Source organism: Mytilus edulis, chromosome 5 (assembly GCF_963676685.1).
Source record: "Mytilus edulis chromosome 5, xbMytEdul2.2, whole genome shotgun sequence".
NCBI classification, from domain to species: Eukaryota; Metazoa; Mollusca; class Bivalvia; order Mytilida; family Mytilidae; genus Mytilus; species Mytilus edulis.
In genome coordinates this window covers 75,623,321-75,650,867 of record NC_092348.1, presented here as the reverse complement: position 1 = coordinate 75,650,867, position 27,547 = coordinate 75,623,321, and the positions used below count along the sequence as shown (strand labels likewise).

The following is a 27,547-nucleotide window of genomic DNA, read 5'->3' as shown; positions in this document are numbered from 1 at the left end:
AAAACCACACAAAATCAATAATCCAAACAGATCATTTATATTTAGAATGACCATCCCCATGGAATTGGTATTGAAATCGAAGCCGGTAAAGAAGTAACGAACCACACACACCCACCAAACGAAATGATTCGTCCAGGTTCCAACTTTGGTATCGATAAGACATATCTGTACACTCAAATATGAACACCATCTCAAGGTTAATGGAACAGCAATTGGAACAAGGATGGCAACTGTTGTTGTTTTTTGCGGTCAAAGCAGAAAAAACATAATACCACATACTCACCGAATCGTAGTCTCTTGGTTCGAAATCATTTACGACATTGACATGAATTTAGATAACACTGAGAACAAAAATCAATCAGTTGATTCAGCAAGCTAACAACGCCTATCTCTTTTGGATTATAGCTCTTCATCTTTTATATAAGCTTTGGATTTCAAATATTTTGGCCACGAGCATCACTGAAGAGACATATTTTGTCGAAATGCGCATCTGGTGCAACAAAATTGGTACCGTTGATTTTATTAATACCATTTACCCCGGCCGTTTAAGAGACGTTTAAGTTAGAATTGACTGTTTCTACGTGTAGCAAGTGACAGTAAGGAAAGAGTGTTTAGACTTGTTGACTCCAAGTTGAAAATGTGTTAACGTAAGTATACTTTTCTACGAACTATTACTTAGTGACCTATAAAGAAGAAGTTGATGTATGAATGCCAATAAAATACTCCCCACAAGAAATCAAACTGTTGCAAATCCGACTCAGCTTGTCAGTTAAGTATAAAGAAGATTTGCTATTTATACTATATTGTCTGTTTGGATGAACTTAAAAAACAATCCTAAACAGAGAAGTCTTGGGAGAAAATATAGTCCGATGTTCATGAATATACATTTTGACTGAAATGCAAGTTGTATCAATGCTGAAACTAGGTGTATTGCTATTAATGATTTTTCTTGAACTAGTTTTTGAACGACCCAAAACCAATCAACGACCTAGAGTGATTGCAAACAAAATAGACTTTATCGTGTCAGCACTGCTGATATACATATTGTATTTCTAGAAGTAACAACCTGACAAAGAACACGTAATAGCCATCTTAACAAAATCACAAAAGACAGACATTAACGGCATAGTAACTAAAACAATGTCATGTAAGTATTTTTAAAGGTCAACACTTTCAAAACAAATTTGCAGAAATCACATCGAACTACTCAGAAATCATCAGCGCGACCATTACCAGCTAACATATGGTGAAGTATTCTACTATTTTCATTGGATGTTACGTATTCGTGTTGTAAAGGTAATTGTACGTAGCCTTGTTTCTATTTTTACCTTTATTGACGCTATGTTTCAATTAATATGTATATTAGTCATGTTAGTGGTCAATATGAAAATATCCTGCTAAATTTAGATTAATGACGTCATGACGTCACACACAACAACCACAGAGGAGGCGCCGCAGCAGTTATATAGCACTTGGTATTTTAAGAATTTTATGTTATTTAAATTACAGATGATAAGAATACAAAAAGGCTAATGCAATAAGCTACAAAAAATATAGATTTTTTCAATAACATGTTATATATATATATATTCTTGCAAAATACAATTTAGAAATAAACAGAAAGAACATTAAACGCCATTTTCATTTATGAATATAGATTATCGAGTTTTCTAAACATTGATCTCGTAAAATATTAGCCGCTAGCCACAATGTGAACCTTTTGGTGAGTAAGCGCAGCGAATGAGCTAAACGAAATTCACATTGTGTCGAGCGGCTGATATTTTACGATATGTATACGAAGAAAACACAGATTATCTGTTTATCGTTCTATTACTGGTCTTTTCTCTCTTCCTAAGACAGTTTTACGCTTGACGAGACCAAGCTTGATAACATCTCCTCTCACATTTTTACGTCGCTGATAATGCCTGGTCTCGTTTTGAAGTCTTGATACGAGAGTTACGGAGTGACAGAGCAGGGTTATATAGGCGAAGGAAAGGACTATATTATAAAAAAGGACGTTCACTCACTCAATACGTTATATTTGGACCTATTGGAATATATTGACATTCGAACTTCGTCATCGGTCAATATAATCTGAACAGGTCCACATATAAAGTATTGACCTCGTCAAAAGTCCATAATTGATGAATATTGTTTGATGTCGCCCAGTCAACTACCGAACGATTTCTCGACGTCCAAACATGGTCACGTAAAGCAGCTCGTCACGATCGATTGCAATAAGATTTGCAGGTCCAGAATATCAGTAATTTCGATCTATCACTAATCATATGAAAATAGATATTGCATATAAAGACAGGAGCATTGTGACGACACATTTATGCAGCTGTACGATATCCAGTGAATGAGAAAGGTTGCTGCATCGGAAGGTCAAAATGTCATGGTCTGGGGGAAAATTTGATTTAATTAGGAACTTGCAGCTACTGTCGTCTAGAATATTTGACCAGGCATATGCTATTAAGTACATATACAAAAAATTTTGACAACATTTATCACGTCACAAGAACCACACGTTCAAACATAACAACACAAGAGATTTGTGCAGCATACTTAAGCTTATTGCATGCAATGGCTTATCATTGGTCTCTATTTGAAGACCACTGAACATTGAATGCACTTCAAAGAAGTCTAAATGAAGTTAAAACCGAAACCTGCAGTTGAACTAACTAGAGAAGTGTCCTCACAGTGTAGGTAGTTATTCAATGGTATGTATTAACCGTCAAGTTGAACATCATTGCCTGTGCAAACATCATTTCCAAAATACGTTTTACGTACACCACACACCAAATTATGCCCCTAAGTTGATATGAAAGGATTATGTTTAAAACAATTCAAAAGTTAGCATAAATGTATGTGATAAAGTTTACCCGTAGCCACTGATCTTGTACAAATATACGAGGTGTTTTGCTTTTCAGTAAATGTAAATTGTCATACGGTGAATAAATGTTTCTATGATATATTCTTACCATTAAAGAATTCGAAAGCGAACAGGAAAAAAAGAAACGAGTGAACTGCGTCAATTACTTAAGATAAATTATATATCAAACTTCCTTGTCGATCACATTTAGATATGAATAAAGTTTGTGTGAGTTATATGTATTCACGGTAACGTATGTACCTGTTTTAACCCATGCAGTATTGGGGATTTAATTCGTTTGATGAATATTTTTTAAGGACGTCATTTTATTGAATAAGTACACAGTCCCTTGACTTCCGTTTGTATGAAGTATAAATACAATTGATCTAGTTGGTTGCTTTCGTTTCAAAAGGAATATTACAGATGAAATTGAAGTTACGTATACCAAATTATACAGGACCAGCGCCCAATTTAATCATAAGATATGTTTTGCATCGAGGGTCTTGTCCATAAAAAACAATTAACAAACTATTGCTACTTTTCTTAATTTTCTTGATTTTTAATATCTACAATTATGGACTTTTGACGAGGTCAACACGTTATATATAATCTAACAGGTTCATATACAACGTATAAACTGAGTGAAAGTCCTTAATTTCTATATTGAATATGTAAATAATGTATTACGATAATGACGTCCAATGTTCTTTCTGCGGTTTTTTTAATTAAGTGTATTTTGCAAGAATTTTAACATGTTACTTGAAAATGTTATTTTTTTAAACTTAATATCCTGTTGCATTAGCATTGATTCTTGTATTCTTATCATCTGCATTTAACATAAAACTCTCGAAATCTCCTAATAAACTTGCAACTTTTCTTTCCTGATGCGGGGCTTCCTCTGTGGTTGTTATGTGTGACGTCATGCGTCATAAATCTAAATTTAGTAACATTTTTAATCAGGTTTAATCCACCATTTTCTACATTTGAAAATGCCTGTATCAAGTCAGGAATATGACAGTTCTTGTCCATTCGTTTTTGATGCGTTTTTTATTTGATTTTGCCATGTGATTATAGGCTTTCCGAATTGATTTTCCTCTACGTTCAGTATTTTTGTGATTTTACTTTTTTCATATTGGCCATCAATAAACATATAAATGGAAACATAGCGTCAATATTCGCGAAAATGGAAACAAGGCGTCAGATACGTAAAATAACATTTTAAACATGTGATCGTCATATCCAATACAAACATTAGAATGCTACACCATATGTAATATTTTCTGGTTATCATACATTTTCCTTATAAGTATTGATAATCTAGCTACATGTAAATGGTTCATTATTACACAATGATTAACAGTAACTGTAGTGTTGAATGTGTGTAAATTACTAAATAAAACTGAGAGCAAAAATACTCGCTGTCAAATCTTCATCATTCAGTAACTTTAAAAAATAATACTATTGTGTTATGTAAACTAGTCAACAAAAGTAACGATACACAATGTTGAAGTCTAAAAACAGTTTGTTTTGAAGTCTAATATATCACAAAATAATATAAATAGGAAAAAAAATGTTAAATTACCCTATGAAAAACATTCATTTGCAAAGTGCATGTATATGATTTAACGAATCGGGAAAGTGACAGAGTGTTATTGCACATGTACATAACATGCATAAGGATGAATTTTATTTTGCAGAAGTGAATTAAGTTTTAAATTACCTCAAGAGAAAATATTTGTCAATAATATTATGTCTACTCTTAAAGGGGCACTAGCTGTCAAATTCATGGTCACCGTTTTGCCTCAAATTCGCATATTTTATTTAAAACAATGAAAAACATCTTAAAGGGGCACTAGCTACGAGATATATAAAAAATCTAATATATTATATTTTTTGCTCAATCATTTATGAAATGCAAATAGTGAAATCATAATTCACTTTAATCAGCCAATATGGTTCAATTTTGTCAAAATAAGCTTAAAAAAAATTGATTATAAAATATTCACTTGCAAGTGAATAATTCGGTCGGCCTCAATTTAACCCCTTAGCTTGTAAAGGATAACACGTGATGTGTATGTGTAAAATTATGTAAAGAAAAATAATGTCAACATTGAAAGTGAAACTAATGTAAATCATTTGATTGACTGATTCGATCCACAAAATATCATTCTTATACAGATAAAAACGATGAAAAACATTAATATTTAATTTATAATATGAAATAAGATAGACCTTGAAAAATCAAACAGCACGAGTTAGCTTATGTATATCTATATTTATATTTATGTTTACATCGCTTATATGGTCATTGGATGACTTAAAAGGTCAACTCTTTAGTTAATTAGATGGCGTATAGACTAAAATAAACACGAAAACATACCCGTGTTCTGTTAATTGTTAATTTTAGTCTTTTAATAAAATATCAAATATGAGAATTTGGTTAAACAGATTTTTTGAAGATACAATCAGTCATCAAATGATTTACCTTTTGTTTCACTTTCAATGTTGATATTCTTTTCCTTTAAATAACAAGTACACGTACAATACATGCGTTGTCCATTTCTAGTTGAGGGTTGAATTGAATTTCACATGAATCCGGATTTCATGAGGTCTAATTATTAACTTGCAAGTGAATAAATCACTATCAATGTTATTTAGCTTAATTTGACATCATTTAACCATTTTCGCTGCTAAAAAAGAATAATAATTTCACTATTTCACTTTGGAAATTCATGATTGATTGATCAAAAACAAATCATACTTTAGATTTTTTATATATCTCCCAGCTAGTGCCCCTTTAAGTTTCATATATAATATATATATATATATATATTGATTATTTAACGTCCAGTGGCAAATATGTCATAAATTTTCAAGACAAAACATAACAAAAAATGGAAATTGTAATACAAGTCGGGGAAATTTGCATTGCCACTAGAAAATGAGGGTATATTGGATATGAAAACACAGTTTGTCTTGTAAAATGCCACTTAACACACCTTAATCAGTTATTGCACGGCACATAGACGCTCCACTTTGATTAAAATTTCACTATCGGTTAAAAGAACAATGTGACCATATTTTTATCCCCTAGTTACCCTTTCAGATCTTACTTTTCAAAATTGACGCAAGATACCTGGTATTTTTAATAACATACTTTTCATAAGGTTTTGGGGTTTGCATTTAAGTTTCTGTGAAAGGAGGGAGGGAGTGAAAATAAAAAGTATAATAAGATCGAAGTGTAATGCTGATAGTATAGCGCTGCAATTGTCCTGACTACCAGTTCTGCAAAGGGATGAAGATTTTTTTTTACCGAACTTAGATTATTATTTCCATAAAAATATGGCTGTAAAACTTCTTTCTTTGAAGAAATAGTCAAGTTGCTCACATAGCATCAACCACTGACGTAAAACAAAACAACTTGTGTATTTTGGAAGGTAGTAGGGCTCGAATTGTGGTTGGTCACATATTTTGTTATCTGAAACAAAACATTTTTCTAATACCATCTAACCTTTGTAGTCAGTATTTAAAAAATATTTGACTTCCAAGCACATGGATATATAGAAGAGATATATCAAAAACGATAAAACTGATGAGACATTGTATCTAGAGTTCTCCTGCTTTACAGTTTGACGAAAATGGAGATCGGACGTTTCAAAGCGACAACAGGTCGACAAAAAAGCCGTTAGTAGCACAAAGCAACCAATGGATCTTCAACATAGGGAGAAAATTCCACACCAAGAAGCGGATTTCAACAGGCCTCTTAACAATAATGTGTAACATTGCTGCCTCTTTGAAGAAACGAAGAAAACATATGTCTTAGAAATTTTCTTATTCTTCAGTTGATGACTTAAATCGATGGAGTAAGTGCTATTCTAGTAATGATTTGTTTGTTAAAGCATGCACCATCTATGTTAACTGTAAAGTAGATACCACTGATATCAGATGCACCATAACTACATACAAAAATTATTATTTATATTAATGCGACATCAAATTAATTGACAAGTCAAAATACATGCGGAATAATAATTGTAACATGCGTAACTAATGCTAATTAAAGAATGGAAGCAATTACTGAAACCTTGTCCCCTTACACTCTTTGTTTTTTCAGAATTTTTTTCTGCTCTGAATAGATCTGATGAGTTCAACCTTTTACAGCTGATCGTTATAGTTCGTTTTCATTTTGTACTGTTACACCAATGTTCCGGGTGAGAAAAGGGTTGATTACATCCATTGTGTGACTGTCAGACACCTATATTTGTTGTTTCATGAATGCTATATATGTTTCTCGTTAAAATGTTTTATTATAAAGTATGCAATTAATTTTTCGATTTAATTGTTTCATATGTTTAACCGTATAGTACTATACGGTATGGGTTTATCTCATTGTTGAATGCATTTCGGTTGCCTATAATTTCTAACATCTGCTCCATTTGAATTGTGTGTATAGAAATGTTGTCTTTCGGTATTCATACCACATTTTCTTATTTTCATATTTGTTCCAAACAGTGAATTTCTAAAAAAGAGGGACGAAAAATACACTTTGGGTCCTTACAAAACTGTTGTAGCATTTCCAATTTGTCTACGGGTAATTGGCATTGCATTGTCAGCCTATGTGTTTCTCGGCCAACTATACACGAATCTACGACTTTGCCTTTCTGAATTATCAGAAAAACAGATGCACAGAGAAGAACCAGGAGACTTAGTTTAAAACAAGTAAAATTGTTTGAGGTAAACTAAAAACAATATGCATAATAAAAAGTTAATTCTTCTGGTAATGAATGTGTTGAGATAAAACAAATTGGTTTTAGGCGACTCTCTCAAACCTGAGTAACGATTAATTCATATAGAAAAAACCAAATAAGTTTGATAAAAGCAAGGATCCATAAATGAACATTTTTTTTTTAATTAAAAATATATGCCCATATTATTGAATAAAAAATGATATTTACATATACTATTTTATTACAAAATTAATAAGCAAAACTGGTACATGTATGATCATTTTTATTATATATTTACTTTTATAATGTTTAGCTAATTGTATTATTAGTCGTGTAATGAAGGATATAGAAATGATCGCAATTGGAAGAAAGAAACGATTGTGTCTAATAAAGGCAACAATAGTATACTGCTGTTTATATAGTCATATATTGATTAAGCGAAAACAAATATGTATAACAAATTATAACCGACGGGAACACATCAACTATAAGAGGAAAGCAACGGAACTATAGAAACACTGATTGGAACAAAAACAAACACCAACATACATAGAAACGGACGATTTCATAACAACTGACATATTCCTGGATTGATACAGGGCATTTTAAGAAAAACAATTTGTCGGTTGAAGATGGTTGTATAGCTAATTATCCTCGCACTTAAATGACAATTTAGAAAATACCGTTTAAAAGACAACTTTAAGTGGCAGTGCAAAAAGACACCACTTGAACTATAATTGTTATCACAGAGAGAAATTTGGTATTAAGATATCAATCATAATTATTATTAAAAAAAACTAATTGGTTTTGTAAATGTAAATTTTAAACCGTAAAGACATACAGAAAATTTGTGAAATAACGAGAATTGTTATAATTTAGACTTATTGCCTTTGTCTCTTCGCTCATAAAGGGATGACCATCTATACTATTAAACGAGAAGACCTCATTTTGGGTGTAGCTTCTCTTCTTTCCACAATAAATTAATCAACACGCCTCTGTGTCCTATAGGTACAGTGCATAGTCGCATTTGTCATCCATTCATATGATTATTCAGATTGAGTTATTTTGGGAGAAAATCGAGAAAAAGGGCATCCGGATATTGTCCCGTCATTGGACAAAATTGTAAGTCAGATTATACTTCCGGTTTGCGTTTTTCTGTATACTTTGAACATACATATACTACGAATAAAGTTTATTTTCAGAATTCTATCTGCTATCATTTTTACGTTTACTATCCACGGTGGTCACAGAGTTTATTAAGTAGTGAGGGTATGTATACTATATCAATGACCACCATGGATCGATTAGAAAACTTAGAATTGAAAGTAAATACACTTTATTTATATAGTGAATGTTCATAAAATAAAGATAAGCGCTAAAATTATTCATGTGCACTTTTGATACCTTTTCTGAAACTCTCCAGTCATTAAATCTTTTACAAAATTCATTGATTACCAAAAAAAGAAGATGTGGTATGATTGCCATGTTAACAACTCTCCACAAGAGACCAAAATGACACAGAAATTAACAACTATAGGTCATCGTACGGCCTTCAACAACGAGCAAAGACCATACCGCATACTCAGCTTTAAAAGGCACCGAAATGAAAATGTAAAACAATTCAAACGAGAAAACTAGCGGCCTTATTTATGTACAAAAAATGAACGCATAAACAAACGACAACCATTGAAGTACAGGCTCCTTACTTAAATGGTCATAACATACTAAATGTATATTCATATTGAAATTGATAGAAAACCACAAATTGGGAATTTTGGAAAGAAAGGAGGAGGGATTAAAAAAAACATTTTCCTGATTTATGATTCTCCAGTCATTCAATATTTCACAAAATTCTTCCAACACTTTACATACTTTAAACTACGCTCTGAATGCCCGCGATTTCGCGGGTGTGTTCTAGTTGAATTTAAAGAAGAAGAGGGATTATGGATTATTCATTTAAAAACTATTCAGATTCCTAAATTGATGAAAAAAATATACTCTGTTTAAGCAGAGAACAAAAATGATATATCATGAAATCCAGATACGTTTTGCGTCCTAACGTCATTTCTAATTCGAGTTGCGATGCGCGTCAATTTCGCTTAACTGTCATAACGACGTTAACTTTTAATTCATACGTCAGACGTCTTTCTAATGCGAATTGGACAATTCGTATTAGCCAATTCGAATCCATTCGAATTAAATAGAAGAGTGTGTGAAAGCGATTAGAAAATTCGATTTGCATTTCGATTCGAATTCAATTTGAATAAATGTACGTGTGAACGAGGCATACAATGGTTAAAGTCTGCTGGGATTTGTTTGTTCTCTGAAAGAAAATTGAGAAGAGACACGTGTGTAATCAAGTAAAACTATAATTACTAAGATGCGAACAAAAATTGCAACATTCAGAAAGAATTGTCCATACTAATTGAGGTTACTGTGAAAGTACTTTTATTTGTGGGATATCAATTTTCGTGGTTTTCGTGGATGACTTTATCTACGAATTTAAGTTTCCAACGAAATAAAAGAACCATTGTCCAAATCAAGACATTGAAAGATCCCCGTGTAGGTTTGACTACTGATATGGTCTAGAGAACATATTGAATAACGCCAAATCTGAGAATACTTTAATAGCAGTCACAAAAAATACATCTAAGTGCAGGATTATACCCAATTCAATCTTTAATAACCTATTATGTAAACTGTACAACTTTTGATCTTTTAATTCTCATAAAATATTTTTGATCTTTAATAATTTCATGATGGGCTTAATTTAATAAAAATTATTTGACAATTCAAGATACGTTTATAGCATTTGTTTATGTAACTGTTTTCATTAGGTGACATGTTTATGGCCTAACTAACACCTTTGATTGTCCTTAATCTGTTGATCACTTTATCATGGATTAATTAGTATTGTCACTACGATTTACACGGGTCAATGTTAACTTTGCAATTTCCTTCAATCCAGACTATTTGTAACCTTCGTTCCTAAAGGCTTTAATTTGTATATTTATCATTATTAGAAAACTAAAATCCACGAATTTAAAAACCCACGAACATGTAAATATTGCTCAAACCACGAAAATTGATACCAACGAATTAAAGTACTTTCACAGTATACAAAAAAATAACAAAAGGAGAGGACCAAAAAGGAAAGAAAATGCAGCAACCAAACAAACAGGAATCCCCCCATAAACAAATGAATAAAAACAAATCATAAATATAAAAGCACAACCAAAAACAAAACAAACAACAGGTTACACAAACCTACACTTTTAAAGGATATGTCATCATTGCTTTGTCTGTTATCATTTTATTAAGTCACAAAATGTATACAATTTTATGATGGTATGCATTTTAACAAATTGTAAACCGACAAAGCAAGCACTTTCTAAAACATTAAAACAATAAACTATTAACAATAAATCAAAACTAGAGGCTCTAAAGAGCCTGTGTCGCTCACCTTGGTATATGTGAATATTAAACAAAGGAAGCAGATGGATTCATGACAGAATTGTGTTTTGGTGATGGTGATGTATTTGTACATCTTACTTTACTGAACATTCTTGCTACTTACAATTATCTCTTGTGGTTATTTTTAACAATTTTACCCCATGTCAGATTTGCTCTAAATGCTTTGGTTTTTGAGTTATAAGCCAAAAACTGCATTTTACCCCTATGTTCTATTTTTAGCCATGGCGGCCATCTTGGTTGGTTGGCCGGGTCACCGGACACAATTTTTAAACAAAATACCCTAATAATGATTGTGGCCAAGTTTGGTAAAAATTGGCCCAGTAGTTTCAGAGGAGAAGATTTTTGTAAAAGCTAACGACGGACGACGACGACGACGACGACGGACGACGGACGACGGACGCCGGACGCCAAGTGATGAGAAAAGCTCACTTGGCCCTTCGGGCCAGATGAGCTAAAAATAATAGCATGTTAATACATTATATAAAGCGAAGCAAAATATAGATGAGCTCAATACATGTTCCTATAGTTTCAGTTGATCCAAATGATGCAAATTAATCATGAATTCAAATGTTTATTATGCAGTTTATTAAATTTCGAGCACTTTAAAGTTTAGTTCGATATTTATATTCAATATCAAACACTTTATGTGAGTATTTCCGCACGTGAATAATGAATACGTAAAATGTAAGAAATATTTAGATTTATAAATTCTATAGTAATTTTGAAAGTTTATGTCTATGACCTTTTTCGTTTGTTTCAATACTCAAGAGCGTCAACTAATGCTTATACGATATGTACTACTTTCATTGTTTTAAAAAGAATTGCTATGGTAGTTGTTTAACTGGTGCATACTGCATAATCAGGTTAATACAAATCTTTGTTATTTGATGCAAAAGGCAAAATGTTTTGACTTGTTTAAATTTTTATACTGTAAAAGATATTTTCATTTCTTTCATTGTTTGTTATAACAAAAAAAAAGGTAAAACAAAGATGTGTGAACAAAATAACTAATAAAAAGCATCAAAGGTATTAATGTTCCGGTTACATATGTAAATCCAAACAAGCAATAATAAAAGCATATGCTGTTTTCAATAAAAAAAACCAAAAAAACTAGAGGTTCTTAAGAGCCTGTGTCGCTCACCTTGGTTTATGTGCATTTATTTAACAAAGGAAACAGATGGATTCATCACAAAATTGTGTTTTGGTGATGATGATGTGTTTGTAGATCATATTTTATTGTTCAATTTTGTTACTTACAATTTTCTCTATCTGTTATGAACTTGGCCCTTTAGTTACAGCGGAAAAAACTTTGTAAAAACTTACCAAAATTTACCAAATTAATGAAAAATGTTAAAAAATGACTATAATGGGCAATAACTCCTTAAGAGGTCGACTGACCATTTTGGTGATGTCTGACTTATTTGTAGATCTTAATTTGCTGAACATTATTGCTTTTTACAATTTATCTCTATCTATAATAGTATTCCAGATAATAACCAAAAACGGCTGTTTTTTTTTTAAATTACCAATTGGGGGCAGCAATCCAACAACCAGTTGTCCAATTCATCTGAAAATTTCAGGGCGGATATATATTTACTAGATAAACAAGTTCACCCCTGGTAAGATTTGCTTTCAATGCTTTGGTTTCAGAGTTATAAGCCAAAATCTACATTTTACCCCTATGTTCTATTGTTAGCCATGGCGGCCATTTTGGTTCATTGGCAGGGTCACTGCACACTGTTTTTAAACTAGATACACTAATTATGATTTTGGCTAAGTTTCGTAAATTTGGTCCAGTAGTTCCAGAGGAGAAGATTTTTGTAAAAGATAACAAAAATTTATGAAAAATTGGTAAAAAAAGACTGCAATAACTCCTTAAGGGGTCAACTGACCATTTTGATCATGTTGACTTATTTGTAGATCTTACTTTGCTGAACATAATTGCTGCTTACAATTTATCTCTATCTATAATAATTGTTTAGGTAATAATCGAAAACGGACAAAATTTCCTTAAAATTACCAATTCAGGGGCAGTAACCCAACAATCCATTGTCTGATTCATCTGAAAATTTCGGAGCAGCTAGATCTTGATCTAATAAACAATTTTACCTCAGTCAGATTTGCTCTCAATGCTTTGGTTTCAGAGTTATAAGCCAAAATATACATTTTACCCCTATGTTCTATTTTTAGCCATGGCGGCCATCTTGATTATTTTGGCGGGTCATTGGACACAATTTCAAAATAGATACCCCAATGATGATTGTGGCTAAGTTGGGTTAAATTTGGCCCAGTAGTTTCAGAGGAGAAGGTTTTTGTAAAAGTTTACTGACGACGAACGCCGAACGACGGACGCCGGACGACGACGGACGACGGACGCAAAGTGATGAGAAAAGCTCACTTGGCACTTTGGGCCAGGTGAGCTAAAAAACGTAATTTTGTGTAAAATTAAAACGATCAACGAATGCATATGTATAATTAACTGGCATGATTTGGTAATTATTTAATGCACTCAGGAAATAGTCCCTTAGAAATTGTTTGTCGATGACAAATGATGGACTACAATGAACGGCTATAACATACGTGTATCTTGCATATATGTCGGAATTCATATACCTATATTTACATATAAAATAAAACTGTACATTGACAAGAACTATCACGTCTCATGGTAAGTATAGCAGATGTCTAAATCTTCATGTTATTGTAAATGCCTAGGTTCTTCTCTTCCTTTTTGTGCCCTGAAATGTTTTCATTGCATGTCTAATACTGAATCTAAATAATCAAGCGTTTCAAACTTATTACTTTATCATGCGAGTGTTTCCATAGTCCTAGTATCTTTACATACAAACATAAATCAAACTTAAGTTCATAGAATTTTTCTACGGAATGTTAATTATTTATGTTTTGGATAAGTATCGTTTTTATATCATAATGTATGGCGACTGGTTTAGGCTGGTGTCTCATCTCAAAAGTGACATTTTTTTCGAGATCATATAGTTTTAGATACATGAGTGTATAATAAATCGTCTTAATTGTATTGTGTGAATTCGTTAGGTCCCCGGCTGATGCAAGAGATGCTAGAATGTATACTTTGAAATCGTCTGAATTGTATTGTTAATTAGTCCATTGCCAATTACCGATTTGATTCTGGTATTACACACTTTTTAAAAGAATTCCTTTCTTTGTGAATCGTAAACTGGTTCCATGCCAACAAATAACAACAAATGAATGTAATTAAAATATTTGAAAACCTTAAAGATTACTCACATTACGCACAGGTAAATTTGCCCTTTCTGCTAGCTCCCCATTGTAAATAAAAATTAATGTCCCTCATAAGGGAGACAACATAAAAGGGATCTCTAATAACAGGGTCAATTGACGGGAATTGGCAAATAACCTATTCTTAAGGTCCTTTTCCGATGTGTTTCTGGTTTGTTTTTGATACCTTGAAATGTTTCATCCTCCTAGATCTACGACATTTGAACATCGCTAAACTTCTGTCGATTCATATATACACAATAGCCTCGTTATAAATTTCTGTTATATGCACTGTTTTGATTTAAACTTTTCAATAAATTCATTTAAAACTTCAAGACGAGATGAAGACCTGTTACAGAGAGCATTTATTTTATATTCACCTTCATTTCCTTTTAAAGGTCCAATGTAAGTTTCCATGAATACGATTTCAAATGAGTTGAAATATTAAGTTGCAGGTCAATATTACATTATTTGAATTTGATAGGTTTGTCCAAAATATAAATCCTTCATTTCCTTTTAAAGGTCCAATGTAAGTTTCCATGAATACGATTTTGAAATGAGTTGAAATATTAAGTTGCAGGTCAATATTACATTATTTGAATTTGATAGGTTTGTCCAAAATATACATCCTTCATGAGTAAATTACTAATTGTTGTATATGTCTCTTATTGTCTCTTTCTTAGAATTTTAAGATATTTGAGCGTTTTAAAATCTTTTCAGATTCTTTAATTTTCAGATGTTATCTTCAAATGAATGTATTCGACTGCATGATAAGATATAAACACTATTAAATATTTGTTGGTGAATTATTGACGTTTACAAAACATTTTGTTATATAACTCATATTTTTGTTAAACTTTGATTGGAAAAAAGTATACACAAACCATAAAACTGTAAGAAGGTAACTGAATTTGCAAACATCAGATTCAAATCACTAGCCTAAACATGAAAATGAGGAACGTTGTCCAATCACAATGAATGTTACAAACCAAATGATGTTGCATTATAATGGTATTTAATTATATGGTCTTATGCAGCACTAAGAAACATTTAATTGATTACCAGATTTCTTGTTTTCTATGTTTTGGTAGGCAGCTGCATCAGAAGCATTTCCACATTCTTCATATGTATTAGCACTTAAAAAATATTTAAAAAAATTATAGATATTATTTGGAAATTAAAAATAAAAAAAAACAAACCACAACATATTTTCCATACTATGGATACCCGTTCATTGGTTAGCTAATTTCATGCAATAAAAGTCCATAGGGCATTGATTGAGTAATATATACATGTATATATACTAGTATATATTATGTATATATGTCTATCACCAATAAGCTGTTGTCAAAATTACTTATAATATTAACATATGTATTTATAGAAGTTAATGCATTAGATTTCATGAAGTAAAAAAAAATGTTGGACCGCACAATGAAGCTCAAAGGTTCTTGTAACCTACTTTTACTGTTCCAATATTATTTTGCATATACCTCTTATGGGAAGTATTAGAACCGATAAAATAAACCTATTAACCAGAGCTGTAAAAAAATGTGTGGAGTTTAACCATCGAATATCAAGCTTTTTTTTATCCTGATGGTAAAATTGAGGAAAATTCGAGTTTACATGGTGAATGGCAAGGCTCGTTCTGTCCAATACTTATTTTTTAGTGGACTGTTCCGTTAAATTGTTTGTTTGTTTGTTGAATTTTCATTTTGGTCATGCAATGTCTTGGATTTTTATTTTGTTCGACTCGAGGACTTTAATTACATGGTTAGTATCTTCTCCCTCATTTTTTCACAAAACTCGTTTTTCTTTTATTGTTGAATATTTATACTGAACATGCGAAGCAAGTATATATTGACCAAACACCGTTTTTTTTTAACATAATATAACTCTTGTTTTATTGCTTAGTTCTGATGCCAAAAAGGTACAATTACATAAACCAAAGTGTCGAGCATGTTATTTGCATCCATGCAAAATAAATACAAACAATATTCTTATATTTATACATACCTAGATTCCTGATGATGTCTTGATTCTGAAGAAAAGAAATGTATTTTCACAATTTTACCGGAATACGTGGTGATAAACTTTAAATCAAATCTAGAACAATTGTAAAAAAATCTCGGCAAGTGTCTATTACATCACGGAAAGAGAGTAAAAAAATAACAAAACGATATTCAAACTCAGGAAATCAAGAAGCCAATTTAAAATATTTGCAGAATGTATAGTCAGTCTTAGTTATACCGATAGACAAAATCTAGGGACATCGATCAAAACACAGTCGGATATCTTTACGTCTTAGTCCATGGATACAATAATCATACATAACTCTTAAACTAGAGGATGTACGCGCTAGAGCCTGTGCCGCCTATTTGGATATGTGTGCATGTTGCCCTGTTGATCATTTGTGCTGTTTACAGTTTATTTGTAATTTGAATTTTCTGTCTATGTATTTAAGTTTTCAACATTAATACATAGACGAATGAAAAATTCCCCCCAAAACACATCATTACTAAGATGCTTTAACTGTTAAAAGGGGCCGAGGAACAGTTTGTTACTAATTAGCAGATCTCATCCTTGCGTTTGATATTTAAAGTTTATTTCATTTATTGTAGATTCAAGATAAGAGATCATAATAGGCAAATATTCCAATTTTTCCAGTAGTTAAGAAGATATTTTAATACTGTAAATGTATAAATTATTGAGATGTTTTTATTATTGCGAAAAATGCGACAGGGTTATAAAGGCAAAAATTTAAACTCGCATTTAAATTTTTTCTCCTATTAATTAAACAGGATTTTTCTCAATATCGCGTTTTAGTCTAAAAGAGGGATGAAAGATACCAGAGGGAGAGCAAAACTCATAGATAGACAAAAAACTGACAACGCCATGGTTAAAAAAGGACAAACAGACAAATAAAAGTACAGAAGACACAACATGAAATGACAAAATCGCAATGATTAATGCACGCAATAATTTCAGAATTTACAGTAGATTATAAGAATACACACCGATGGGATCATGAATCGAAGTGTAAGGATCTTGAAATGCAGGATTGCTTGCTTGAAGGTCGGAATATTCATCGGATCTAAAACAATAAATCAAAAACACTTTTGCAATATCAAACGTATATTTCATAGGATATGAACAAACATAATTTATCGTATGATATTGTCTGTTGACTGTTAAGGAAAATGTATGATCATTCCCAAACAACTTTTCTTACTTATTGTGTTGATAGGCTGCTGTAACGTGTCTCATATATGGTCCGATATATTTAATCGTTTATAATAATAAAAGTGTATTATTTATATGGTCCAGAATAATGTAAGAACTTGATTTTTTTCTATTTTATATATTTCTGAGAGAGATTGGTCATTAAATTATTAAAATATTAAAGACGTAATTAATCACACATTTTTCAGGTACAGACCCAGGAATTTGAAAAGGTGGAGGCCTAGTTATTCAACGTGCGGACTGTCAGATGCTTGTTGATCATTTATTTAGAGAAACAAAGATTTTTCAAAGACAGCTTTATTTTTCGACTTAAAGAATCATATTTATCATTTTTCATCCTGTAGATCAAGCAAATAAGACTCTTCTTCTATATTATATGTTTCAGAAAATATTGTATTCGTTTTGATTTGGTTTTGTAAACTTTCAAAAATCGAACAGATCAAAACTGCACGTTCAGTCTAGTATTACCAAACGTTTGATATCTTAACTATTTAATTTTCAAACGAAGTGTATCCTCTTTTAAGCGGTCACAGGTAGGTTTTCAATATATATTTTGAATATCCAACTTGCAATTTTGGCGCTCCGTAAACATGGAAGACAGGATGTGTACCAAAATTCCGTCAGGTCACGTTTGTATCATTCTATTAACAAAATGTCTGCATAATATTAGAAAGAATGGGAAATCTGGGAGAGAGAGGGGGCTGTCAACATTACCTTGTGGCCTTTGTCCTAAAATTTATTTTTGACAATTTGTAGCTTAAAAGTGACAAAAAATAAGCCCTCCGTAGATATCGAAGATGACATTATATTTGGAAATCCTTCTAATACATCATTTATATTATGATTTAATTGAAATTTATGGACATTGATAGACCAGGGGTCTCATTCTCATTCAAGTAGTCTCAGGTAGGTCTTCACTATATATTTGTTTTTTGGGCTTGGCATAAATATTTTTATTTACATTTATAAATGTTTCTAGAGTTATCTGTTTTTTCTTTTTGTTTTAAGGAATATCTTGTATAAAGATCTTTGAAGTCGTTTTATTGAATAAAATGTATAATTTATAAAGACAAATTCACAACTTAGAAAAGGGTTTTTATTCGAGGACAACGAGAATTTACGACAGCTTGAAGATGTCATTATGATTTTCAACAAAATTTTGAATAGCCGCCGGTTGTATATTGAATATAGAATATCGAAAAACGCACCGGCTGCTAACTTTTTAGTAAAATTAAAAAAAATTCTAAAAAACAAATAAATTTAAAAACTATTTAAAATTTGGAACTAATAAGTGTAACACAGACCAAATTTGTTTTAATGTGTACATACACAATGCATTATTTGAATGCTTATAAACAAATATTCATGTTTCTTGCATAGTTATAGATTGTAGGGTATTTTCAATAATACATACCTAGATGATTTGGTATAGGTTTTCCTGAAACCTGAAATATAATAACATTGAAAATATTTCAATGCGTCAACATCAAATCAATTTTTTTCCAAAGGAAATTAATTCCATTCAAAGCCCTTTTCTGGATCTACTTTTATGAGAAGTGCTACAACACAACATAAAAGTGGTAAAAGACAATAATTGCACAGCCAACATCTTTAGCCCTCAATATACTGCTAACGTCATGGCTAAAAAAAACTTGAAAATATATAAACCAGGAATGATACACTTTAATACTAAACAACACAAATAATGCACCAACTCTCTCAATATGAAGTAGTTAAGTAACGTTGATTAAGCCTTCAATATAACATGTATAAATGAAACACAACCTTAAAATAAATGCATGAATACGGAATTATATTCTTAAAGTAAAAACCAAAAAATCAATAGTATGGGATTTTCCAATTACACGTTGATCGTAAGAAATATACTCGTTTAAAACATTGAATATTAAGATCATATTAATTGCACATGTATGAATGTGAAATGGAAAATACGTGAATAAAGTGTTCTTTCTTATTGTGTTGAAATGAGTTTAAGTAAAAAAGGAGTAGAAAAACTAAAAAAAATTAAATGTTCACCGATTTAATTGTTTTGAATCCCAAAATATTGTGTCACTATCTGGCTCATAATAGGAACTAGTATGCAAATATTTTTTTCGAAATAAATGGAGTTAAGTTTATTTAAAGGGAAACTTCGCAAAAAAATCAAAAATTGATATTATGTTCATTCTGTATAAAAATGTTCAAATTCATAGATATTAAAGTTTTATTCCGCTAGATAAGCGATCACCATCGATTTTAAATTTAGAGTATCAATTCTCCGAGATCCGCCATCTTGTCTTCTTTCCCGATGAATAAAAACGATATGTCTATAAACCACAAAGAAACAAAACTACAGTAACCGATGTAGTCGTAATTGCGTGTCGATATCTTGTCAATCGTACGGTTGTTTAATACGACTAACTAACTTGATACGGAAAATATTCTTACTTTTTTTAAATTACCATGGTCTGTTGTTTTTAAACTGTTGATATTGGAATTAGGTGAAAAGTCAAAGTTGAAATCATAAATAAGTGTTCCGTGAAAATTGTTTTCGAAAATCTAATTTGTTCATAATTCTTTAAAGTAATAAACTTTTTTCAAATATATTTTGATCTTCCCTTATCTGATCACCAGCATGGCTAAAGGTATTACTTCCAAAGGTATTGTGAGGGGTGTGAGGTGACACGTCCAGGTATTCAAGCGATTTCCTGTCGGGCTTGCAAGTTCATGCATCGTTTCACTTCTGCAGGTATTGATCAGTGTACACGGCTGATAACTTATAACTTATAACTTTCCATTTTGAACTATCAGATGTATAATATACAACTCTGTCTTACTTGTCATTACTAAACTCATACGCTTGTTTATAAATAACATTTCTGGTGTAAAGAATATAATTCATAATATATAAATAATACCCAAAAAATAAGATTTGATGAAATCAAAATCTATTTAAATATTTTTTCCAAGGGTGAATTTGGGAAAATGTAATATATAGTCATTGTCAATAGTGAAGGACAGATTGGAACAGACCAGAAATATTGATTTAAAAAAATGTACGCACTTGCCGACGATTCGTTTATACGACTGGATATAAAGTTACGGAACTATAGCGCAATTTAAAATATATACGTGTATACATTGAACATAAGAAAAAAACATATATTTTGAATAAATAGGGGTAAAAGTGTTGTAAATAGACTAGCCAACGTATGCCAACAGTATGTAATCATCGAATGTCGATAGACTACAGTTGTATACCAAAAGAAGAAGAGAACCAATTTGATTTAAATACAGGTCGATGTATAACTTTTGCTTTGGTTCATTGAAGCTGTGGACCTAGGAAAATCACAGATTTATATTTCAATAAGATTGTTCTCAAACAAAGGAAGGAATTCGTCATCACAATTGTTATATATGCCACTGGACGAACACTAATTATCCCCAGGGGATGTGAATATTTTGCTGGGAAACTTTTGAGTATCAAAGTTTCAAATTAATTTCGGGATTTATTTTCTTTCTTGGTATTCAATAACCGAAAAAAGAATAAATTACTTGTTCGCTAAATAGGGATATTCTTGTCAGATAAAAGAATTTTAGTTATATTTAAAAAATAGGGAAATATGACATTAAATTGGTTCTGTCTTTTTTTAAACATCGTTAAAACGATGTGTGTCTAAGGTGAACGCCACAAGAACCCTGTAATACTAGTACGAGAGTATAGCATGTAAACATTCCTTCTCAATAATATGGTTGTATTGGACAACTTTTCATACAGATTGACAACTCATTGTCCGATATGCATGTAATATTTGCCACATGACGCCCATAGTTCTTTCTACCATCATCACCTTATTCCTTGATATTGCTGTAAACATCGATGGTTCACACCCAAACAAAATGGGAGTAATGAACCTTCAGAGCTTCTCCGTGTTATACACTTGTGAAATATATAGACGAAATGTCTGTATTGAAATGAATCTACATCTCACAAACAGGATTTTCAAATAACGATTTTGAGTAATCACCTTACAAACCAATATAAACGTATGGCAAGATATAACCATGAAGGAATTTAGTTTTTGTCAGAACTCATCACTATATCATAAACGTATACGTATATATATGCATACAGTTTCAAATATCAAGAACAAGCGTTCGATGTCGATAGTCTGTTCTCTAACTGTTCAGAGTTAGACATGTCACTTGTTCATTCTTGGAAGCCTTCATATTCCCCGTCTAACGATGGAAACTCTTTCTGATTGTGTTGACTATAAATGCTTGTATGGTAATTCTGTCGTTTATCTGTACAAGCGGTTGCATTTCCTCTCCTTTCCCAACAAACAAACGAACGAAACGCAACTAGTCTGATTTCTCTGGAGCTCATCCTCAATGGCTCTTATACGTCAGGAAACTTACATGTATACTAATAATGATTGTTTCATGAACAACGATGTATGAACGAACTATTATAAATTCGTCAATATCTGTAATGCATGACTAAAGTATAACTTTTATTACAACTACTGTATTACTTATTTGGATTAATGACGGCTATCATGTTCAACATTGCACAACTATTATCATAGAATTTTAAAAAAAATCCTCAAAAATCCTCAAAAGATATATAATGCCTTAGCTTAGATAATTAGTATTCTTTTCACAAAAAGTTCGTGTAAATGATTGTCAAATGAATTTAATTATGTAAGAATAAAATGTTAAAAAGAAACTAAAAACAAATTATGCATGTTGTATGTTGTATTTTTTTGTCAATTAAAAACTTTAAAATTGCAATAGTTTTATTAGCATTTAAACACAGCCAGATTTGAATACAAGTTAAGAAATTCCGGTAAAGACAATGATATCAAACAGATGTACAATGGTATATCAAATTGGGTAATATTGCATTTAGTTTTTATTAAATATTAAAACTACTATTTTTTGCTTCATATTTGAATCTTTACGCCAATTGCCGCTAAGAAAGTAATCAAAAATTGTTTCCTTTTATTTTTATACACTTTCGGAATTACGAATCTGAATTTTATTTTCAATTAATTTACACAATTTAATTATTGTATCTTTATTCTCATCGTGTATTTAATCTTAGTGTATTAACATCATGACAGCATATACTCTAATCCTTTCTATTTATCCTTTCCAAATAACAACATTTATACCTGTGTTATAGCTTTTATTTGTATATACAGTGTCTCGTAAGTCTTTATAGGCTGGATATTGATCCTTTTTTTATGATGTTAACGTTTTTATGTATTTTAATGTAGATCAATATGTGACACTTTAATAAACTATTATTTATCTTTATCTTATCTTATCATATTTGAATCTTTACGCCAATTGCCCGCTAAGAAAGTAATCCAAAATTGTTTCCTTTTATTTTTATACACTTTCGGAATTATGAATCTGAATTTTATTTTCAATTAATTTACACAATTTAATTATTGTATCTTTATTCTCATCGTGTATTAAATCTTAGTGTATTAAATACAGCATACTCTTTCTAATCCTTTCTGTTTATCCTTTCCAAATAACAACATTCATACCTGTGTACGCTTGAACTCACACCTGCGGCTAAATAGCTACAAGGTAAACGAATTGACCTCAAGCCGAGAAATATACAGTGACCTTTACAAAATAATATACACACTCTGCTCACACATTAGTTGCATTGAAATGATTATCAAAACAATAACGGTAAATAGAACTGAGATATTTTCAGTTCAATATCAGTAAAAATGTTCAATAAATATTTTATGAAAAAAATCTCAACAATAATTAATTAAATTTATTCAAAAACATTTACTAGAGATAATTTTATAGGAGTTTAATTCAATCAATACAAAACGGTATATATATGCATATTCACTTTCGTTCATTCTTATATTGTGGTTTATAACTTCGACCATTCGTCAGCTGTGCGCTTTTAATTACGTATATTGTCGATAAGCTATAAGAGTTAAACAGATTTTATTTTTTCCCAGAATTCAATAAATCGGGCTAATACGTCACGACCCACTCGAGAATTCAACCAAAAAAGTTACAAATACTTGATTTTCTCCGTTATTAGAAGGAATATAAATTTAAAACTTTGCAAATGTGTTTTTTATGTGAAGATGAACATAATTAGATGATAAGTAAAAAATCGCGGAATTCCCCTTTAAACACGTTAATAAAGGCAACGGTAGTATACCGCTGTTCGAAATTCATAAATCGATTGAAAAAAAAATCCGGGATATAAACTAAAACTAAGGGAAACACATCAAATATAAGACAAGACAACGTTTACATGTAACACACACAGAACCGAACTGTAATATAACAATGGCAATTTTTCTTGACTTGGTACAGGACATTTTAATAAGAAATGGTGGGTTAAACCTTGTTTTGTGGCATGCCAAACCTCCCGCTTTTATGGCAAGGAGCTCTTGACAGAAAAGACCAAAAGAGAAGAGGCAGATCTACGGTAAAGTTAAAGTTAGATATTAAATGTTGTAAGTACTAACAATTGCAATTACAGTTATATTATTGATGTAATATCAATTTTGAGAATAAGGTTACATATTAAAAACGAGATGAAAGTTTATGTTATCACGTGACAATATTAACGAAGAGACAGCTTGAAATCAAAGTATGGCCACCACTGTAGACATATGTCTAGAAATGACAAGCTTTCAATCGCACAAAGTATGACAAGTAATTGTCTGCATCAGATTTGAGACTATAAAAATTCGCCGGCACCTTTGGTTACGAAAATTATTCTAAATATATTTAGATATTATAAGGTAAATATTAAAGTAATTCAATATATAATCTTATATATCTAATGGTAAATTTGAAATCATTCCGTCGTAAATTTTACGGACTCCATCACGAATTGGTTGATCTTTAAAGAATGTCCTTTTCGCAGTTGATATCGGATATGTTCCTAATGTCGTTACTACAATCCCGTTCCGTTTCCACGAATGTGACCTACCGTAGTAGACTATCTAAAAACATTTTAAAAACATAAGCAACACGACGGCTTCCACGTGTAGGGCAGGATCTGTCAACCTGGCCAGGGCACCTGAAATAACCCACAGTTTTTGATGGGGTTCGTGCTGCTAAGTCTTTAGCTTTCTATGTTTTTTATGTGTACTATTATTTATCTGTTTTTCTTTAACCTTGTGAACCATGGCGTTGTCAGTTTATTTTCTATCTATGAGTTTTAATGTCCCTCTGGTATATTTCGCCCCATTTTACTAATTATAAAACTAATGGTATATCTGTTGTAATAGGGGTGTTGTTAGTTTCTTATATAATGCAATCAAGGAACTGTCTTCCTCTTTTATATATAGGTCAGCGGGGGCAAATTATTAAGATAAAACTAAACGATAAAAATCAACTCTATATCTATATGTATATAAACGTAAATCAACCGGTAAGTACAAAGTTTATTGAAATATGAATAGTAACTGTATAAAAGAATGGAAGCAGTTAATGGAACAAAGATCAACGTCTGTAAAACGTTTGTTTACAATCATGTCGTCGTGCACTCTTACAATGTATAATGGAGATTGTACATAAGAGTAAACACAACAACATTAACAACTGGACATTTTTGTTTCATGCAAAGAACCGCCTGAACACAATTCCAGTGAATAATTGGGAAATGTTAAACCTTGGTGTAACAAATGATCAATTAATAGAAGCAGAAATGACGGACACTTCAGAATCTATGAACCAAATTTTTTTTTAATTTCTTTTCTAAGCCTGCATTTTAATATGTTTGAATGAAAAAGTAGGTACGTGTAATTTCATTGTGAATATGTAAACACCTAAGAGGTAACTGTTTTGTATTTTCAGCTTTGCAGACGTCCATCGGTAGTTTTATTATTATACAATTAGTTTTACCTGGGCGACGCGTAGCGAAGATAGATAATCGGCTTCCTTAGTTACAGACCAGGAGGTACCGGTGTTATGCGTACTGTCATCCAATCAGAACCATTGATACACAATTATTGCAAAAAAATATCATATAAATCGCTTTAGAATTACTTACGTTTGTGGAAGATAAAAATTGTAGATGCGACAAAGAATAATAACCCAATGACTAAAGATGCGATTCCTGCATTGAACATACCACTGTTGTCTTCTTTGAATTGGTGCATATCTTGTCCAAAAGATGCTATGAATAAAATTTCGACGAAATACTCATAGTTGGAAGGTAAATTAAATATGCTATTATTGCTCTAATATATTGAATCTGTACATCGGAATGTCGTGTGCATAACAGATTTGTGTTGTATAAGTAAATGCCTTTAAGGTATACATGTTTGATGTGCAATTTTTGAGAATTCGAAAATTAAACCATGATCGACCATTTTCTGTCTTTATTAAGAAATTTACAAACAGAATAACTGCTTTACATGTAAGTATCTTTTCAGTTTAAAACTTTAACATGTTTAATAGGTCACGTAAATTTTATTACAGCATTTACAAGTTTTGATTTGTGAATAACTAAATGAATAATGTAAAAATTGGAAGCCATTTATCTTAAAGTTTTTTAAGAAATTTTAAATTGTCGTAGCAATACACATTAGCTATTTGTTTATTCACTGTACAAAACAAACTAAAAACAATGATGTGCTTTTATAACGAATTTTAGTTTTTTCAATTGTTGTATCAATGTTACGGAACGTATTTGTTCTTTACTCTAATTGCTGTAAGAAATTCATAGTAACATAGTAACGAAACTATAACCTCTTCATTTTTTAAATTCAATTTTTAAATAAACTCATCATAGATACCAGGATTAAATTTTGTATTTACGTCAGACGCGCGTTTCGTCTACTAAAGACTCATCAGTGACGCTCGAATCCTAAAGTTAAAAAGGCCAGATAAAGTACGAAGTTGAAGAGCATTGAGTACTTAAATTCCTAAAAGTTTTGCCAATTACAGCTAAGGTTATCTGTTCCTGAGGAAGAAAAGCCTTAGCGTTTCAATAATTCAAAAGTTTTGTAAACAGTTATTTTATAAATATGACCATATCAATGATAATGCATGGCAGCACGTAGTAGTCAGCCCATTAAAAAAAAATAACGGCAATAGTAGTGGACCGCTGTTCAAAAGTCATAAATCGAAACAGAAAAAACACACCCGGGTTCCGAACAAAAACAAAGGGAACACATCACCTATAACATGTATAAGAGAAACACGGAGGTGAAAGAAAAACAAAAACGGACTATTTGATAACAAATGTCATATTCCTACCTTGACACAGGAGATTTTAGGAAAGAAATGGTAAGTTGAATCTGATCTTATGGCTAGCTAAACCTCAAAATTATATGGCAATTTAAAAAAATGTATTGATAAAATATGTGCATTTAATATCAAATGTAAACAATAAAAAAGAGTAGAAAGATTCCAGTAACAACAACTGAAAACGTTATATAATTTCTTGTATTTATTTAAATTGGTTATTTATGTCGTAATGTGCGTGTACGTAATCAGGCACTATTTTTGAAATTTAAAAATGTAAAATCTTTTAAAAAAATAATTAAACACATTTACTAACTCATATAAACAACAAACTTACACGTGTCAGTTTCACATTCCACTTGACTCGATCGTGTCTCTCCGAACGGGTTAGAAACAAGGATAGAAAAGTTATAATGTTTTCCCGGATACAATCCAGTTACTGTATATTCCATATGATGCATTGTGTCAATAATGTGTAATTTTATTGATGTCATATTTTGTCCTCCTACCGAATACTGTATGTACAAGTCATCGGCCCCCATTCCATTTTCAATCAGCTTCAATATTACTATTGCGGTCGTGCTTTTGCACATAACGTAAATATATGATGGTGGTATAGGCTTTCCTTGAAAAGAGTATGTGCAATTAATAGATAACAGCTTTTTCATGTTATACAATTTGTGATATAAAATTTCAGAATGGTAATGGTAATGAC

The 27,547-nt window shown here is 31.3% G+C and overlaps 1 protein-coding gene across 1 annotated transcript; it reads right to left on the bottom strand.

The window, feature by feature from the left end:
• Positions 1-12,178: 12,178 nt before the first annotated feature.
• LOC139522520 (uncharacterized) lies at positions 12,179-27,479 on the bottom strand. Its single transcript, XM_071316005.1, has 7 exons — positions 27,170-27,479; positions 25,634-25,759; positions 18,992-19,022; positions 17,352-17,428; positions 16,351-16,375; positions 15,397-15,470; positions 12,179-13,814 (listed from the first exon to the last, which is right to left on the bottom strand). The coding sequence occupies exons 1-7, from the start codon at positions 27,423-27,425 to the stop codon at positions 13,762-13,764; spliced, it is 642 nt and encodes a 213-aa protein (XP_071172106.1). The 5' UTR covers positions 27,426-27,479; the 3' UTR covers positions 12,179-13,761.
• Positions 27,480-27,547: the final 68 nt, after the last annotated feature.

Coding starts and splice junctions, on each gene's coding strand:
- LOC139522520 (XM_071316005.1), bottom strand. CDS start 27,425: ATGTGCAAAAGCACGACCGCAATAGTAATATTGAAGCTGATTGAAAAT. Junction 19,023..25,633: donor AATTTTTATCTTCCACAAAC/GTAAGTAATTCT, acceptor ATTATATTTCAG/GTTTCAGGAAAACCTATACC. Junction 16,376..17,351: donor TTCGATTCATGATCCCATCG/GTGTGTATTCTT, acceptor TCTTTTCTTCAG/AATCAAGACATCATCAGGAA.